Source organism: Anabrus simplex, chromosome 6 (assembly GCF_040414725.1).
Source record: "Anabrus simplex isolate iqAnaSimp1 chromosome 6, ASM4041472v1, whole genome shotgun sequence".
Classification (NCBI taxonomy): domain Eukaryota; kingdom Metazoa; phylum Arthropoda; class Insecta; order Orthoptera; family Tettigoniidae; genus Anabrus; species Anabrus simplex.
The window spans coordinates 38,758,540-38,776,285 of NC_090270.1; the positions used below are offsets into that span (position 1 = coordinate 38,758,540).

Consider the following 17,746-nt stretch of genomic DNA (forward strand, 5'->3'; position numbering starts at 1 on the left):
TACCTGATTCAAGAACTGGAAAAAATCCAAAGAAAAGCAGCTCGATTTGTTCTGAGTGATTTCCGACAAAAGAGTAGCGTTACAAAAATGTTGCAATGTTTGGGTTGGGAAGAATTGAGAGAAAGAAGAAGAGCTGCTCGAATAAGTGGTATGTTCCGAGCTGTCAGCGGAGAGATGACGTGGAATGACATTAGTAGACGAATAAGTTTGAAAGGCGTTTATAAAAGTAGGAAAGATCACAATATGAAGATAAAGTTGGAATTCAAGAGGACAAACTGGGGCAAATATTCATTTATAGGAAGGGGAGTTAGGGATTGGAATAACTTACCAAGGGAGATGTTCAATAAATTTCCAATTTCTTTGAAGTCATTTCGGTAAAGGCTAGGAAAGCAACAGATAGGGAATCTGCCACCTGGGCAACTGCCCTAAATGCAGATCAGTATTGATTGATTGATTGCAACATTTTTGTAACGCTATTCTTTTGTCGGAAATCACTCAGAACAAATTGAGCTGCTTTTCTTTGGATTTTTTCCAGTTCTTGAATCAGGTAATCCTGGTGAGGGTCCCATAAACTGGAACCATACTCTAGTTGGGGTCTTACCAGAGACTTATATGCACTCTCCTTTACATCCTTACTACAACCCCTAAACACCCTCATAACCATGTGCAGAGATCGGTACCCTTTATTTACAATCCCATTTATGTGATTACCCCAGTGAAGATCTTTCCTTATATTAACACCTAGATACTTACAATGATCTCCAAAAGGAACTTTCACCCCATCAACGCAGTAATTAAAACTGAGAGGACTTTTCCTATTTGTGAAACTCACAACCTGACTTTTAACCCCGTTTATCAACATACCATTGCCTGCTGTCCATCTCACAACATTTTCGAGGTCACGTTGCAGTTGCTGACAATCTTGTAACTTATTTATCACTCTATAGAGAATAACATCATCCGCAAAAAGCCTTACCTCCGATTCCACTCCTTTACTCATATCATTTATATATATAAGAAAACATAAAGGTCCGATAACACTGCCCTGAGGAACTCCCCTCTCAACTATTACAGGGTCAGACAAAGCTTCACCTACTCTAACTCTCTGAGATCTATTTTCTAGAAATATAGCAACCCATTCAGTCACTCTTTTGTCTAGTCCAATTGCATTCATTTTTGCCAGTAGTCTCCCATGATCCACCCTATCAAATGCTTTAGACATGTCAATCGCGATACAGTCCATTTGACCTCCAGAATCCAAGATATCTGCTATATCTTGCTGGAATCCTACAAGTTGAGCTTCAGTGGAATAACCTTTCCTAAAACCGAATTGCCTTCGGTTTCTTGCAAAGATTGGCTTGATCAGTCATCAGCAACATCTCCACAGAGCCAACAGACTTTAAGAGGAACTGCAGGAGAAGAATGTATTTTCGGAAATGAGTAGTGGCCGATGATTACATTTTGAAAGATGAAAAATGCTTTTACCAAATTGAATTTGAAATATATTTTACTAACTACAAATTATATACATAATGCAAATATGCTCATGTTTATGCTAAATTTATTGGGTTAATCATCAGGTATTAGGTCAGAGAAATAGGTATGGGTGCAAGAATTTGGAAGGAATCAGAATGGCTTTTTGATAAGGTAAGAATAAGCATGAATTGAAAATGGGAAAACACAGAAAAAAAAAAAAAAAAAATACACATTAACAGGTTTCTTAACAGTAGGACTCAAACCCACTTTCTCCCAAATCTCGAACTTGGGAGTTAGCTAAACCAGCGCACCAAAGCGCATGGATAAACTGGTTGGACAAATACTTGCATATTGCTAATAAAGGAGGTGGGAATAATAATAAAAAATTAATTAAAAAAATAACAACAATAATTTGGAAACCAAGCACACCAGGATTTGCTGCGAGGCCACAGCAGTATGCTAGTATAGCGAAATTACCGAGCTCGACAGCTGCAGTCGCTTAAGTGCGGTCAGTATCCAGCATTCGGGAGATAGTGGGTTCGAACCCCACTGTCAGCAGCCCTGAAGATGGTTTTCCGTGGTTTCCCATTTTCACTCCAGGCAAATGCTGGGACTGTACCTTAATTAAGGCCACGGCTGCTTCTTTCCCAGTCCTAGCCCTTTCCTGACCTATCATCGCTCATAAGACCTATCTGCGTTAGTGCGACGTAAAGCCAATAGCAAAAAAAAAGTATAGCGAAATCAACTGCTCAGCGGTACTTTGTACCACCACCCCACCCCCGGCCTCATGAAAGTCACTCAGCAGTAAAATGCATCGCTCTGGTAGTCAACGTGTTAAGAGAATTTTAAAGGGAGCAAGACTGATGGTAGTCAGACAGGAAATGATGTCGCCAAATTTGCTATATGTCTGCAGTCTGTAGACAGTGGACAAAACATCCCACAAAAAGAACAGTACCTTCTGGATGGCTGTCACAGTTATGACTAGTCTTGCATTGTCGACATGGAAGGTCAATCGTCATCTAAGCTTCATTAAAATGTCAAGTTTTTCACATAACTTTATGGCACTGTTCGTCTGCTTATGCAGTAGCTCATAAAATATCATGCCACTGCAATTTCACCAAGTGAATCGATAACATCACTTACTCTTAAAACAGAGCCCAGTCTTTGAAGATATCTGAGGACTGTGCTGTTCACATTACGACATCCAGCACATAACACAATTGCAAACTGTCCAATTTTCATCTCCACTAACTATGTTTTTAAGAAAAGATCATTCTTTGCTCCTTTTATAGAGTTGACCATACAGGAGTATTCATCAAAACAGCTGGTGCTTATTGAGAAGGTGAGGCATCCTTGTGATGACCCAGATGACTTATCTATCCCTTGACTGTGAGATACTCCGTTGATGACTATGATCTCGTGAATCCCAAGGTGAGGGTTTTTGTCTACCACAGTCTGGTTATAGGCTGTCTTCAAGCTCGATCTCACTTGTCCTGAATGTGGCAAAACACTTCTGAACAACACAATCTGCCACTACAAACGCTCCGTACACATTGGATACCTTTTCGTCATTCTGGGTCATGTTCCTTCATTTCCAAAAATAATAACGCATTATAATTTGAAAATATATGTTTAGTTTTCCATTTTACTTCAAGCTTTAAATGAGCAGACTGTACATTAGAATGAGTCACAACTCAACTGCCTTCCATCTCCCCTGCTTGCAAGCACTTCACAATGCACCAAACTTTGATTGAATTTACATTGCAGAACAATAAATGGTACTTGACATTATATGATTTGGGGTTTTTACCATGCAAAGGAGGGAACTGTAGGAAATCTTATCATTTGTGATATTTGATGCCATCTCTTTTCAGTTCTGACTCAGTTAATTTACAACTGTTAGGTTCCTCAGTCTGTCAAAACTAATTTAGTTTTAAATTTATATTATAAACTACCTGAAAAGAAGACATATAATAACAGAATTGAACCTCAAAAAGAAATAACTTAATTAAAATAAACCTCATTAGATTCTATAAAATCACTTGAAAATATTGGGTTAAGAAATATAAGGTCATTGTGCCTGCAAAAACCACTATGTGGTACTGCTGTAAGAGAAATACTGACCCCCAGAACATACGAAGTTAATCCCAAAAATAAGGTCTCGTATTTGTTTGTAAATACATAGACCTGTTTACTTCTACAATGGTTTACATCATTTTACAGCTTGAACATCTAGCTATTTTTCTACATAATCACCATTTCAGTTGATGCATTTTTTAGACGCTGTGACAGTTTTTGTATGCCCGTCATACCAACTTGCCACCGTGCTGTTCAGGAAGTTGTGAACCTCATCTTTCACCTCGTCGTCCGTGCTGAATCGCTTTCCAGCCAAATGTTCTTTCAACTTTGGAAACAAGTGATAGTCACTGGGCACCAAGTCGGGACTACAGGGTGGGTGGGTGATGATGTTCCACTGAAACTGTTGCAGGAGAGCAACGGTTTGTGGGGCGATGTGCTGGCGATCGTTGTCATGGAGAATGTTTACGCCCTTGCTCAACATTCCTCTTCTCCGGTACTGAATTGTCCGTTTGATTTTTTCAGGGTCTCACACTACCTGTCAGGATTAATTGTGATCCCAGCGGGCATAAAGTCGACCAACAATACCCCTTTTCGATCCCAAAACACAGTTGTCATGACTTTACCGGCAGACTGTGTTTGCTTGAATTTCCGCGGCTTTGGTGAAGAGGGATGCCATCACTGCGTGATTGTTGCTTGGTCTCAGGTGTAAAGTGAAATGCCTAGGTTTTGTCACCCGTGACAATTGAGTCCAAAACATTGTCCTGTTCGGCTGCAAAGCATTGAAGAAATGCGCGGGAAGAATCAATTCGTAGCCACATGTGGTCTTCAGTCAGTATGCGTGGCACCCATCTTGCGCACACCTTCTGGTATTACAACTTTTCCATTAAAATTCTGCGTGCAGCGCTTCAGGAAACCTCAGGAACCAAAGTGCAGAGATCATCCAGGGTGATCCGCCGATCTTCACGCATGATTTGCTCCATCTTTACAACTGTCTTGACGGAAATTGACGGTCTCCCGCTCCTTTGTTCGTCGTAAATTTCAGTCCGACCAACTGCAAACTCTCTACACCACTTACGAACACTTTTGACATCCATGCATGACTCACCATATACTTCCATCAATTGGCGATGGATTTCAATTGGTTCAGTACCGTTTGCATTCAGAAACCGAATAAATGCGTGCACTTCGCACTTGGCGGTAACACCCAACGGGAGCTCCAATCTCAACATCTGCCAAGCCATGACTGAGTGCCTCAGCAGGGCGTGCGCATGTTTCTATGTGAACGTCGGAAACACTCTTCACAATATTGTGACCAACAGCCACATGAACAGAGTTGCATATTTATAAAAAAAATAGGAGACCTTCTTTTTGGGATTACCCTCGTATATCACTGAGAGCATGAATTCTTTGAATTTACTTGCACAATATTGAACCTTAGATGACAGAACTTTACTGGCCAAAGTTCTAAGCTGTAATATTTCATATAGCTGTTTTCGCAGGTGCAACGACAACATACTGAAATAGGGTCTAGTCAAACTTTATATATCTTACCTGAATGAAGAACATCTTTGGCTTCCCTCGAAGAGAACAATTTTCCTCCTTAAAAGGATCCCACAAGTAGTGAACATAGTATGGGACATCAGAAGCCCAAATCATATCATCATCGAGTCTACATCCATGGGAGAGTACACACACTACCAAACAGTCAGTATCAGAATGATCGCGTTGGGCCTCTAAAATAAAAGAAAACAGATTTAGAATTGTCCATGGGAGGCAAATGTTCATCAGTGAATTCTACAGCAGCACCAGGTAATAAAAACTAAAAATCTAGTTGGCAATCTACTGACAGATAGTATTGTACCGGGAACAGCCAGTACGAAACTAAATCTCCGTAATTAAATTTAAAACTTCGCGTTACGCGCTGGCCCAGCAGCGGAAGACAGACTGGAGCAGCAAGCAACAGCTGTGTGTGACGTAGAGTGGAGTGACATCACAGCCTACCACCCCGTAACTCAGAGCGAGCCTAGACTAGTATGGAATGTTCCTTGAGTTTCTTCGGATAATAACTTTCCCCATGATAATAACTAGACAAAATCAACCACATCATCGTGTAGCCCGATATTTTATCTGCATTTCTGCAAGGTTTAATAAAAATCTGACATGAGATGACAAAGTTGTGGAGTGAGATATGAAGGCATGTTTTGGGCGTGAATCGGGTATAAATGGAGAGCTGTTTCGCTTAGCAGACCAGTGTGTTTCGCAGTGGAGTTCATGCTGCTAGCAGCGAGCAGTTGGCTCGTGGAGACTGCGATACGACGTGTAGTGATTGTCTTATTTCGTCGAGTCCTGGACTTTAACTCCGTAGCGTCGAGTGTGGACTTATACAAGTTTCTTTAAATCGTGAGTGATAGAATTCTGCTCCAACGGAGAGTGATATAAATTGTGCTTCATCAAACTCTTAATATTACCAAGTGATTGTTTATTCTGAATGAATGTCTAAGACTTGCAATTATTTTTCCAAGTGCTCATAATTCAAAGTTAATGTTGTGGACAGTGATAGGATTTGGAACAGTCTTTGCTCCTTACAAAGTGATTGAATATTTCGGGAAATCTCATTGACGTGACTGTGCTTTAACTTAGAATTCCTCAAGTGGCAATCATTAACAAGTGATTGAGTACAGAATTAACTTGAACTTAGTGACTACGTCACTAACTTACAATTTCGTGTGGAGGTAATTCTCTAAACTGTGTAAACATTATGTAGATGATGGACTGTAGACTGTGTATTTGAACTGTGCATTTTTAATTCTAAGAACATTCAAACTAAGAACCGTGCATTTCCAATTCTACGAACATTCGAACTAAGGACTGTTCGTGAATGACCAATTTCACTTTTTTTTTTTCATTAACATGCGTGAACAAGATTAACTTCACGAGTGAAAGATTCTTATTTCATTTCAATCTAATTGATTTCATTGAACAGTGTTTAGTCTAAGAAATATGTCATGTGGAATAACTTCAGATTATGCCAAGTCTCACAAACTTTAGGTGGCTATTTATTAGGCTGATTTTATTGACATTCGACAACAAGTTTCAAGCGGCTATTCGCTTTATGAGTTTAATTTCCGAGTGTTAAACTTATGTGCTTATTTGAGCTTGGTAACATTTTGCTGCATAGAATTCATTTCCAATGATTAATGGCATAACACAGGATAGATTTCAGTGACATTCTACCGTGTGATAATTCTTCAATTATACAGTTGCTATATCTTTTTCTCATCTGTGCAGAAGTCGCTTTTCGCATTAACACGTCCAAGGCTTAACAGTGTTCGTTCACGCTTATCATTTACGTGGCCTGTTTCAACGCCCTTACTTCTACACCGCATGGATCTTCTAGACATCGCATGGATCTTCTATAAATTCGAGATCTTCAAGAACTTCCATCGAGGTAGCAAGGGTACTTCAATGGTGCAGAGAGGAGCGGAGCAGCCGGAATTCTGGGACATCACCAACCCTAGGATGAGGAAAGAACACTTCTCACTGCTTCTTCTGTACAGAGGTGATATGATTTTGAACTTATTAATAAACTCAGAAAAAAACTTGGAAATTTCTTTCAAAGAAAAACCCTCTCCCTCTGTATGCACTTCAATCAGAACGGTACACGCCCTGCATTTCTCATGCTCATCAAAGTACCATATTTACTGTTACAGTATAGACCTAAAAATGATATAAAATATGCAAGGAGTAGCATCTTTGCCTCTTAACTGGAACACCTGGGTTCAGTTCTCAGCTGATCTAAAGATTTTAATTCTGGACTGAAGGCTGGAACGAGGTTTACTGAGTCTATTCAAGAAAGCCAAACAATATGGCTGAGAATGCCGACAGGCTAAAACCGTGGCACTCCAGTACCAGCAGTCTGTTTGGCTGGACAGCAGTCATTTTGGCAGGCCAAAACTCTTAAGGAGCTGAATGCGCAGCAGGGGGGAAGGATGTTAAAGTGCTGAAAGGTACCTCTATAAATAAAAATAAAAATACGAGCGAGCAACAAGGTGCTCTTTAAATATAATTTGGTGCTGCCATAATATGAATAAGAAAGAAATCACAAACATGAAATTTTCTGAGACCTTTATCCTGTGTGCTATGACAATGGACAGTTATTTATCATAGTTTATAACTCCATTCAATTCAGTGTGAACTTAATCAGAAATATCAAGTTTACTCAAGAGAATAACATAGACCGAATGAATTGACCAGGCAGTTAGGGTCATGTAGCTGTGAGCTTGCATTTGGGAAATGGTCAGTTCAAATCCCACCGTCGGCAGCTCTGAAGATGATTCTCTGTGGTTTGTCATTTTCCCACCAGGAAAATCTTGGCTAGATAGCCAGAATCTAGTGGTATTAACGCTTGCGTCGCTTGATAGTACTCATCATATCCAAAAGAATGTGCCACAATTTGTTTACTAGCGCTTAATACTAAAATCCTTTTTGCTATTGGCATTACGTCGCACCGACACAGATAGGTCTTATGGCGACGATGGGACAGGAAAGGGCTAGGACTGGGAAAGAAGCGGCCGTGGCCTTAATTAAGGTGTGAAAATTGAAAACAATCAATCAAATCAATCAATACTGATCTGCATTTAGGGCAGTCGCCCAGGTGGCAGATTCCCTATCTGTTGCTTTCCTAGCCTTTTCCGAAATGATTTCAAAGAAATTGGAAATTTATTGAACATCTCCCTTGGTAAGTTATTCCAATCCCTAACTCCCCTTCCTATAAATGAATATTTGCCCCAGTTTGTCCTCTTGAATTCCAACTTTATCTTCATATTGTGATCTTTCCTACTTTTATAGACGCCATTCAAACCTATTCGTCTACTAATGTCATTCCACGCCATCTCTCCGCTGACAGCTCGGAACATACCACTTACAAGTAACTATTCTCATTTTGGTTCCGTATTGAAGTTGACGTATGTCTCAAATATTATTACAATATTATAAGTCCACCTGTTCAATACAATACAATATGATCCACTATTTCATATGGTCAAAATGTTTTATACATAATACATAAAAATCAGTGAAACATGTTTCACCCTCCTTACGGGCATCATCAGCCTATATCAATCTTAAAAATAACACATATGGAGTCATTCCAATCTTATAAATTATAGGTTAAAAAGTTGAAAAATGATTTCGTTAAACATTATACAATAACATCTAAAACAACGATAATGCACCAAAGTATGTTAAAAGAAAGTAAATTAACAGTTTTGAAGATTAAAACATGGTTGCACATGAAATGTTGAGAGTTTAAAAACTAAAATGGATCCTTTTGTTATAATATCATTAAGACTGGATGGCCTTGAGTGTAAACACAATAATCGAAGGGGGATGTTTCTTCAATTCCCAAAGTTTGAATCCAAGATAGTAAAATCACTGTCAGTTATTTAAAACGGAAGTATGAACGTAATGAACATGTTAAAATGTATATGGTTGGTGTATCTGAAAGTCGCAAAGAAAATGGAACTCTTGTAGAGGCGTTGCTAATGATAAAACGTATGTCAAAGCTAGCAGAGTTCAGTAATTATGGTAGTCGATTGGATCTAAAAGACAGTCAAGTTGATGTTATAATTCCGTTGAAACATAAGTTGGAAGAAATGATCAGGATTTTCTGAAACAAAATGTAGAAGAAAGTTGGTGAATAATACCGTACTGTACAAGAGACAACCCGTACGTCAAAAATGCCTAAGGCGGTATTTACTCGTACGGTGCGTATTAAGTACGGCAGGTTGTTTCAGCAACGCTAGCTTGACTGGGCTTTCGACTTCTAGTATTATAACGGTGTGGCTGAGGCAGTGAAGGACATGGAGGGGGGGTAATGGTGGGTGGATCCTTGCGCGCATGTGTTGTTAATGGAGGGCTGTTAGGAGCAAGATGGGCGGGCCTATCATTTGACGAGGTGGTGGAAGCTTTAGAACAAGAAGTTCTAAAAGTTTGCGGGAATGTATTATGTTTTGAATTCACCATGCCTAATAACTTTGGAGTTAGCTCATATAAAGGATTTTTTGTTTCTGTGGTATCGTTAAGATTATGGTCTTTGTTATAGGCTTGGTTTAAAAAGATGTAAAGATTTTCTAATTCATTCATAAGTTTTCCTTTGCCTATGCATTTTAGAATAGTGAGATCTTTATCAATTGATGTAAATTGATGTCCTGTTTCACTCATGTGTGAGCTCATCGCTGAATATTTGTTGTGCTTTGAGGCATTGTAATGCTCCATATATCTCGTATAAAAGCTGCGCCCAGTCTGTCCAACATAACTAAATCCACACTGAGCACAAGTAAGTCTGTAAATACCAGATCTCGAAAAACGGCTGTTTTTATAATTGACTTTATTATGATTAAAAAATATACTTTGATTTGTATTTACTGTTCTGAAAGCAATATTAGTGTCGTATTTCTTAAGTGTGTTGGCGATCTGGTAGATGGCTGGGTTATTGTATGTAAACGTAGCGAAACTAGTTTTTTTAGGTTTATCCGGAATGAGATTCGTAGATAGTTTATGTTTAACTTTATTGATTAACTGGTTAATCATTTCAACCTTGAACCCATTAAGCTTAGCCAAGTTCCTTATATAGTTTTTTTTTATTATAGATTTTAAATTACGTTGTATTCTTACGATAGGATCTTTGCTAACTATTGTATAAATCTTATCCTTAAAAAATTCTTCAGTTTTATTTATGTAATTATCCTTATCCATTAACACCATAGACCCTCCCTTGTCAGCTATTGTGACTATGATGTTGTTATCTTCTATTTTCGTTCTCAAATTACGTATTAAAGATTTTTGATTAGAGTCGGATTTAGCATTAAGTTCTTTAGCTAGTGTAGGTAATTTCTTTTTTATGTCAAATCTAATGTCATTTTGAACTTCAAAGGGGAGTTTAGAGATATTAGCTTCTACCTCGGCCACTGTGGTAATAATATCTAAGTCCTTTTTTTCACTAGGCCAGTTATACTTTGGACCTTTATTCAGGAGTTCCGTTTCTGTTCCAGAAAACTGCACGTTGGTTAAATTAACAATTGTGGGTGTGTGGACATTTGAAGTACTTGTTCTTTGTTTATCTGTATTCTGTACAATGGATTGCGTTTGAGGTTCTTTTAAATGTGATAATTTCTTGTCTAAAGTGGCCTGTTTCTTGTCGAGTAAAACCATCAATTTGTAGTCTACGTGAAGTTGGAAAGAGTTCCATTCTAATGGGGTTAAAGTCTGAGCTACCGTTAAATGAACTTTATATAGTTGTAAGTTCAATTGGGCTTTCTTCTTGTATAGTGACCTAATTTCATTCCTTAACCATATTACATTTACTTTATCTTGGACTTTGTTCATACTTGGGACGGTTAAGTTCTTTCTTTGTGTAGGTTTCAAAAATTTTGGGATAATTTTAGTTTTAAACACTGCTTTAAAAATGTTATATCTTTAGACAACTTGGATATTTTAATTTTAAGATTGATAAACCTATTTAGTTTGGATTTTGCCTGGTTGGCTACCAAGTTACAAGTAACTATTCTCATTTTGGTTCCGTATTGAAGTTGACGTATGTCTCAAATATTATTACAATATTATAAGTCCACCTGTTCAATACAATACAATATGATCCACTATTTCATATGGTCAAAATGTTTTATACATAATACATAAAAATCAGTGGTACATGTTTCACCCTCCTTACGGGCGTCATCAGCCTATATCAATCTTAAAAATAACACATATGGAGTCATTCCAATCTTATAAATTATAGGTTAAAAAGTTGAAAAATGATTTCGTTAAACATTATACAATAACATCTAAAACAACGATAATGCACCAAAGTATGTTAAAAGAAAGTAAATTAACAGTTTTGAAGATTAAAACATGGTTGCACATGAAATGTTGAGAGTTTAAAAACTAAAATGGATCCTTTTGTTATAATATCATTAAGACTGGATGGCCTTGAGTGTAAACACAATAATCGAAGGGGGATGTTTCTTCAATTCCCAAAGTTTGAATCCAAGATAGTAAAATCACTGTCAGTTATTTAAAACGGAAGTATGAACGTAATGAACATGTTAAAATGTATATGGTTGGTGTATCTGAAAGTCGCAAAGAAAATGGAACTCTTGTAGAGGCGTTGCTAATGATAAAACGTATGTCAAAGCTAGCAGAGTTCAGTAATTATGGTAGTCGATTGGATCTAAAAGACAGTCAAGTTGATGTTATAATTCCGTTGAAACATAAGTTGGAAGAAATGATCAGGATTTTCTGAAACAAAATGTAGAAGAAAGTTGGTGAATAATACCGTACTGTACAAGAGACATCCCGTACGTCAAAAATGCCTAAGGCGGTACTTACTCGTACGGTGCGTATTAAGTACGGCAGGTTGTTTCAGCAACGCTAGCTTGACTGGGCTTTCGACTTCTAGTATTATAACGGTGTGGCTGAGGCAGTGAAGGACATGGAGGGGGGGTAATGGTGGGTGGATCCTTGCGCGCATGTGTTGTTATTGGAGGGCTGTTAGGAGCAAGATGGGCGGGCCTATCATTTGACGAGGTGGTGGAAGCTTTAGAACAAGAAGTTCTAAAAGTTTGCGGGAATGTATTATGTTTTGAATTCACCATGCCTAATAACTTTGGAGTTAGCTCATATAAAGGATTTTTTGTTTCTGTGGTATCGTTAAGATTATGGTCTTTGTTATAGGCTTGGTCTAAAAAGATGTAAAGATTTTCTAATTTATTCATAAGTTTTCCTTTGCCTATGCATTTTAGAATAGTGAGATCTTTATCAATTGATGTAAACTGATGTCCTGTTTCACTCATGTGTGAGCTCATCGCTGAATATTTGTTGTGCTTTGAGGCATTGTAATGCTCCATATATCTCGTATAAAAGCTGCGCCCAGTCTGTCCAACATGACTAAATCCACACTGAGCACAAGTAAGTCTGTAAATACCAGATCTCGAAAAACGGCTGTTTTTATAATTGACTTTATTATGATTAAAAAATATACTTTGATTTGTATTTACTGTTCTGAAAGCAATATTAGTGTCGTATTTCTTAAGTGTGTTGGCGATCTGGTAGATGGCTGGGTTATTGTATGTAAACGTAGCGAAACTAGTTTTTTTTAGGTTTATCCGGAATGAGATTCATAGATAGTTTATGTTTAACTTTATTGATTAACTGGTTAATCATTTCAACCTTGAACCCATTAAGCTTAGCCAAGTTCCTTATATAATTAAGAACTCCACATTCCTTCTCAATGAACAGGAACAACAGAGACTGATCAACATGAACCCCAGCATTCCAATAGCCAGAGCCCTACCTAAAATCCATAAAAATAACATTCCCGTACGTCCGATTATTAATTGCCGTAATAGCCCTACCTATAAAGTTTCCAAATATATCCACGGTTTTCTAAAACAACATTATAAGTTTAATAATAAACTTCCTTTAAAGAATTCAATCAAATTTTGCGATATTTTAAGTAAACCATATAATGTGTTCCTATGATGTCATAAACATGTACCCTAATATACCTACTAAAGAAACAGTCAAAATTATCTATGACAATATTTCAAAACATAGCAGCCTGAGTAAGCTGGAAATTGATGAATTTATGAAGATCCTGAATTTTGTATTGAATAACAACTTTTTCTCCTTTAATGGTAAGATTTATCAACAGACTGGCTTAGCCATGGGTGACCCTTTGTCTGGCATCTTGGCTGATATTTACATGGACTCAATAGAATACACCAAAATCAAAGAACATAGTAAAAGGTATATGTTTATGGCTGAGATTTGTGGACGACACTTTTGTAGTTATTGACAAAAATGTTACTAACAGCGACGAAGTTTTAGAGATTTTAAATAAAATTGACCCTAATGTCAAATTCACCAAAGAAGACGAAGTTAAACAGTCCTTAAATTTTTTAGATATAACGATCACGCGCACCAATAAGACTTTCGATTTTCAAATCTACAGAAAACCCACACAATCTCCTATAACCATAAATAATTCATCTTTACATCCTAAATCTCAAAAACAAGCGTCATTCTATAATTTAATACACAGAGCCTTAAAAATCCCACTCTCCCCTAACAACTTAAAAATAGAAATAAACTATATAAGGAACTTGGCTAAGCTTAATGGGTTCAAGGTTGAAATGATTAACCAGTTAATCAATAAAGTTAAACATAAACTATCTACGAATCTCATTCCGGATAAACCTAAAAAAACTAGTTTCGCTACGTTTACATACAATAACCCAGCCATCTACCAGATCGCCAACACACTTAAGAAATACGACACTAATATTGCTTTCAGAACAGTAAATACAAATCAAAGTATATTTTTTAATCATAATAAAGTCAATTATAAAAACAGCCGTTTTTCGAGATCTGGTATTTACAGACTTACTTGTGCTCAGTGTGGATTTAGTTATGTTGGACAGACTGGGCGCAGCTTTTATACGAGATATATGGAGCATTACAATGCCTCAAAGCACAATATTCAGCGATGAGCTCACACATGAGTGAAACAGGACATCAGTTTACATCAATTGATAAAGATCTCACTATTCTAAAATGCATAGGCAAAGGAAAACTTATGAATGAATTAGAAAATCTTTACATCTTTTTAGACCAAGCCTATAACAAAGACCATAATCTTAACGATACCACAGAAACAAAAAATCCTTTATATGAGCTAACTCGAAAGTTATTAGGCATGGTGAATTCAAAACATAATACATTCCCGCAAACTTTTAGAACTTCCTGTTCTAAAGCTTCCACCACCTCGTTAAATGATAGGCCCGCCCATCTTGCTCCTAACAGCCCTCCAATAACAACACATGCGCGCAAGGATCCACCCACCATTACCCCCCCTCCATGTCCTTCACTGCCTCAGCCACACCGTTATAATACTAAAGTTGAAAGCCCAGTCAACCTAGCGTTGCTGAAACAACCTGCCGTACTTAATACGCACCGTACGAGTAAATACCGCCTTAGGCATTTTTGACGTACGGGTTGTCTCTTGTACAGTACGGTATTATTCACCAACTTTCTTCTACATTTTGTTTCAGAAAATCCTGATCATTTCTTCCAACTTATGTTTCAACGGAATTATAACATCAACTTGACTGTCTTTTAGATCCAATCGACTACCATAATTACTGAACTCTGCTAGCTTTGACATACGTTTTATCATTAGCAACGCCTCTACAAGAGTTCCATTTTCTTTGCGACTTTCAGATACACCAACCATATACATTTTAACATGTTCATTACGTTCATACTTCCGTTTTAAATAACTGACAGTGATTTTACTATCTTGGATTCAAACTTTGGGAATTGAAGAAACATCCCCCTTCGATTATTGTGTTTACACTCAAGGCCATCCAGTCTTAATGATATTATAACAAAAGGATCCATTTTAGTTTTTAAACTCTCACCACATTTCATGTGAAACCATGTTTTAATCTTCAAAACTGTTAAATTACTTTCTTTTAACATACTTCGGTGCATTATCTTTGTTTTAGATGTTATTGTATAATGTTTAACGAAATCATTTTTCAACTTCTTAACCTATAATTTATAAGATTGGAATGACTCCATATGTGTTATTTTTAAGATTGATATAGGCTGATGATGCCCGTAAGGAGGGTGAAACATGTACCACTGAATTTCATGTATTATGTATAAAACATTTTGACCATATGAAATAGTGGATCATATTGTATTGTATTGAACAGGTGGACTTATAATATTGTAATAATATTTGATACATACCACTTAGTCGAGCAGCACTTCTTCTTTCTCTCAATTGTTCCCAACCCAAACATTGCAACATTTTTGTAACGCTACTCTTTTGTCGGAAATCACTCAGAACAAATCGAGCTGCTTTTCTTTGGATTTTTTCCAGTTCTTGAATCAGGTAATCCTGGTGAGGGTCCAATACACTGGAACCATACTCTAGTTGGGGTCTTACCAGAGACTTATATGCCCTCTCCTTTACATCCTTACTACAAGCCCTAAACACCCTCATAACCATGTGCAGAGATCTGTACCGGTACCCTTTATTTACAATCCCATTTATGTGATTACCCCAGTGAAGATCTTTCCTTATATTAACACCTAGATACTTACAATGATCCCCAAAAGGAACTTTCACCCCATCAACGCAGTAATTAAAACTGAGAGGACTTTTCCTATTTGTGAAACTCACAACCTGACTTTTAGCCCCGTTTATCAACATACCATTGCCTGCTGTCCATCTATAGAGAATAACATCATCCGCAAAAAGCCTTACCTCCGATTCCACTCCTTTACTCATATCATTTACATATATAAGAAAACATAAAGGTCCGATAACACTGTCCTGAGGAACTCCCCTCTCAACTATTACAGGGTCAGACAAAGCTTCACCTACTCTAACTCTCTGAGATCTATTTTCTAGAAATATAGCAACCCATTCAGTCACTCTTTTGTCTAGTCCAATTGCACTCATTTTTGCCAGAAGTCTCCCATGATCCACCCTATCAAATGCTTTAGACATGTCAATCGCGATACAGTCCATTTGACCTCCAGAATCCAAGATATCTGCTATATCTTGCTGGAATCCTACAAGTTGAGCTTCAGTGGAATAATCTTTCCTAAAACCGAATTGCCTTCTATCGAACCAGTTATTAATTTCACAAACATGTCTAATATAATCAGAAAGAATGCCTTCCCAAAGCTTACATACAATGCATGTCAAACTGGCCTGTAATTTTCAGCTTTATGTCTATCACCCTTTCCTTTATACACAGGAGCTACTATAGCAACTCTCCATTCATCTGGTATAGCTCCTTCGGTCAAACAATAATCAAATAAGTACTTCAGATATGGTTCTATATCCCAACCCATTGTCTTTAGTATATCCCCAGAAATCTGATCAATTCCAGCCGCTTTTCTAGTTTTCAACTTTTGGATCTTATTGTAAATGTCATTGTTATCATATGTAAATTTTATTACTTCTTTGGCCTTAGTCTCTTCCTCTATCTCGTCATTATCCTTTTTTTTTTTTTTTTTTTTTTTTTTTTTGCTAGGGGCTTTACGTCGCACCGACACAGATAGGTCTTATGGCGACGATGGGATGGGAAAGGCCTAGGAGTTGGAAGGAAGTGGCCGTGGCCTTAATTAAGGTACAGCCCCAGCATTTGCCTGGTGTGAAAATGGGAAACCACGGAAAACCATTTTCAGGGCTGCCGATAGTGGGATTCGAACCTACTATCTCCCGGATGCAAGCTCACAGCCGCGCGCCTCTACGCGCACGGCCAACTCGCCCGGTGTCATTATCCTTGTAACCAACAATCTTTACATACTGCTGACTGAATACTTCTGCCTTTTGAAGATCCTCACATACACACTCCCCTTGTTCATTAATTATTCCTGGAATGTCCTTCTTGGAACCTGTTTCTGCCTTAAAATACCTATACATACCCTTCCATTTTTCACTAAAATTTGTATGACTGCCAATTATGCTTGCCATCATGTTATCCTTAGCTGCCTTCTTTGCTAGATTCAATTTTCTAGTAAGTTCCTTCAATTTCTCCTTACTTCCACAGCCATTTCTAACTCTATTTCTTTCCAGTCTGCACCTCCTTCTTAGTCTCTTTATTTCTCTATTATAATAAGGTGGGTCTTTACCATTCCTTACCACCTTTAAAGGTACAAACCTGTTTTCGCATTCCTCAACAATTTCTTTAAACCCATCCCAGAGTCTGTTTACATTTTTATTTACCGTTTTCCACCGATCATAGTTACTTTTTAAATACTGCCTCATACCTGCTTTATCAGCCATATGGTACTGCCTAACAGTCCTACTTTTAAGACCTTCCTTTCTATCACATTTATTTTTAACTACCACAAAAACAGCTTCATGATCACTAATACCATCTATTACTTCAGTTTCCCTATAGAGCTCATCTGGTTTTATCAGCACCACATCCAAAATATTTTTCCCTCTGGTTGGTTCCATCACTTTCTGAATCAGTTGTCCTTTCCATATTAACTTATTTGCCATTTGTTGGTCATGCTTCCTGTCGTTCGCATTTCCTTCCCAATTGACATCTGGCAAATTCAGATCTCCCGCTACAATCACATTTCTTTCCATGTCGTTTCC

General features: G+C 37.6%; 1 protein-coding gene across 1 annotated transcript in view; it reads right to left on the reverse strand.

Annotated features, from left to right (window-relative positions):
• Positions 1-17,746, reverse strand: part of LOC137501279 (caspase-8-like) — a 188,708-nt gene that overhangs the window by 53,351 nt on the left and 117,611 nt on the right. Inside the window, exon 8 of the mRNA XM_068228217.1 lies at positions 5,107-5,288. Within this exon, the coding sequence (XP_068084318.1) occupies positions 5,107-5,288 (182 nt within the window). The remainder of the gene's footprint in view (positions 1-5,106; positions 5,289-17,746) is intronic.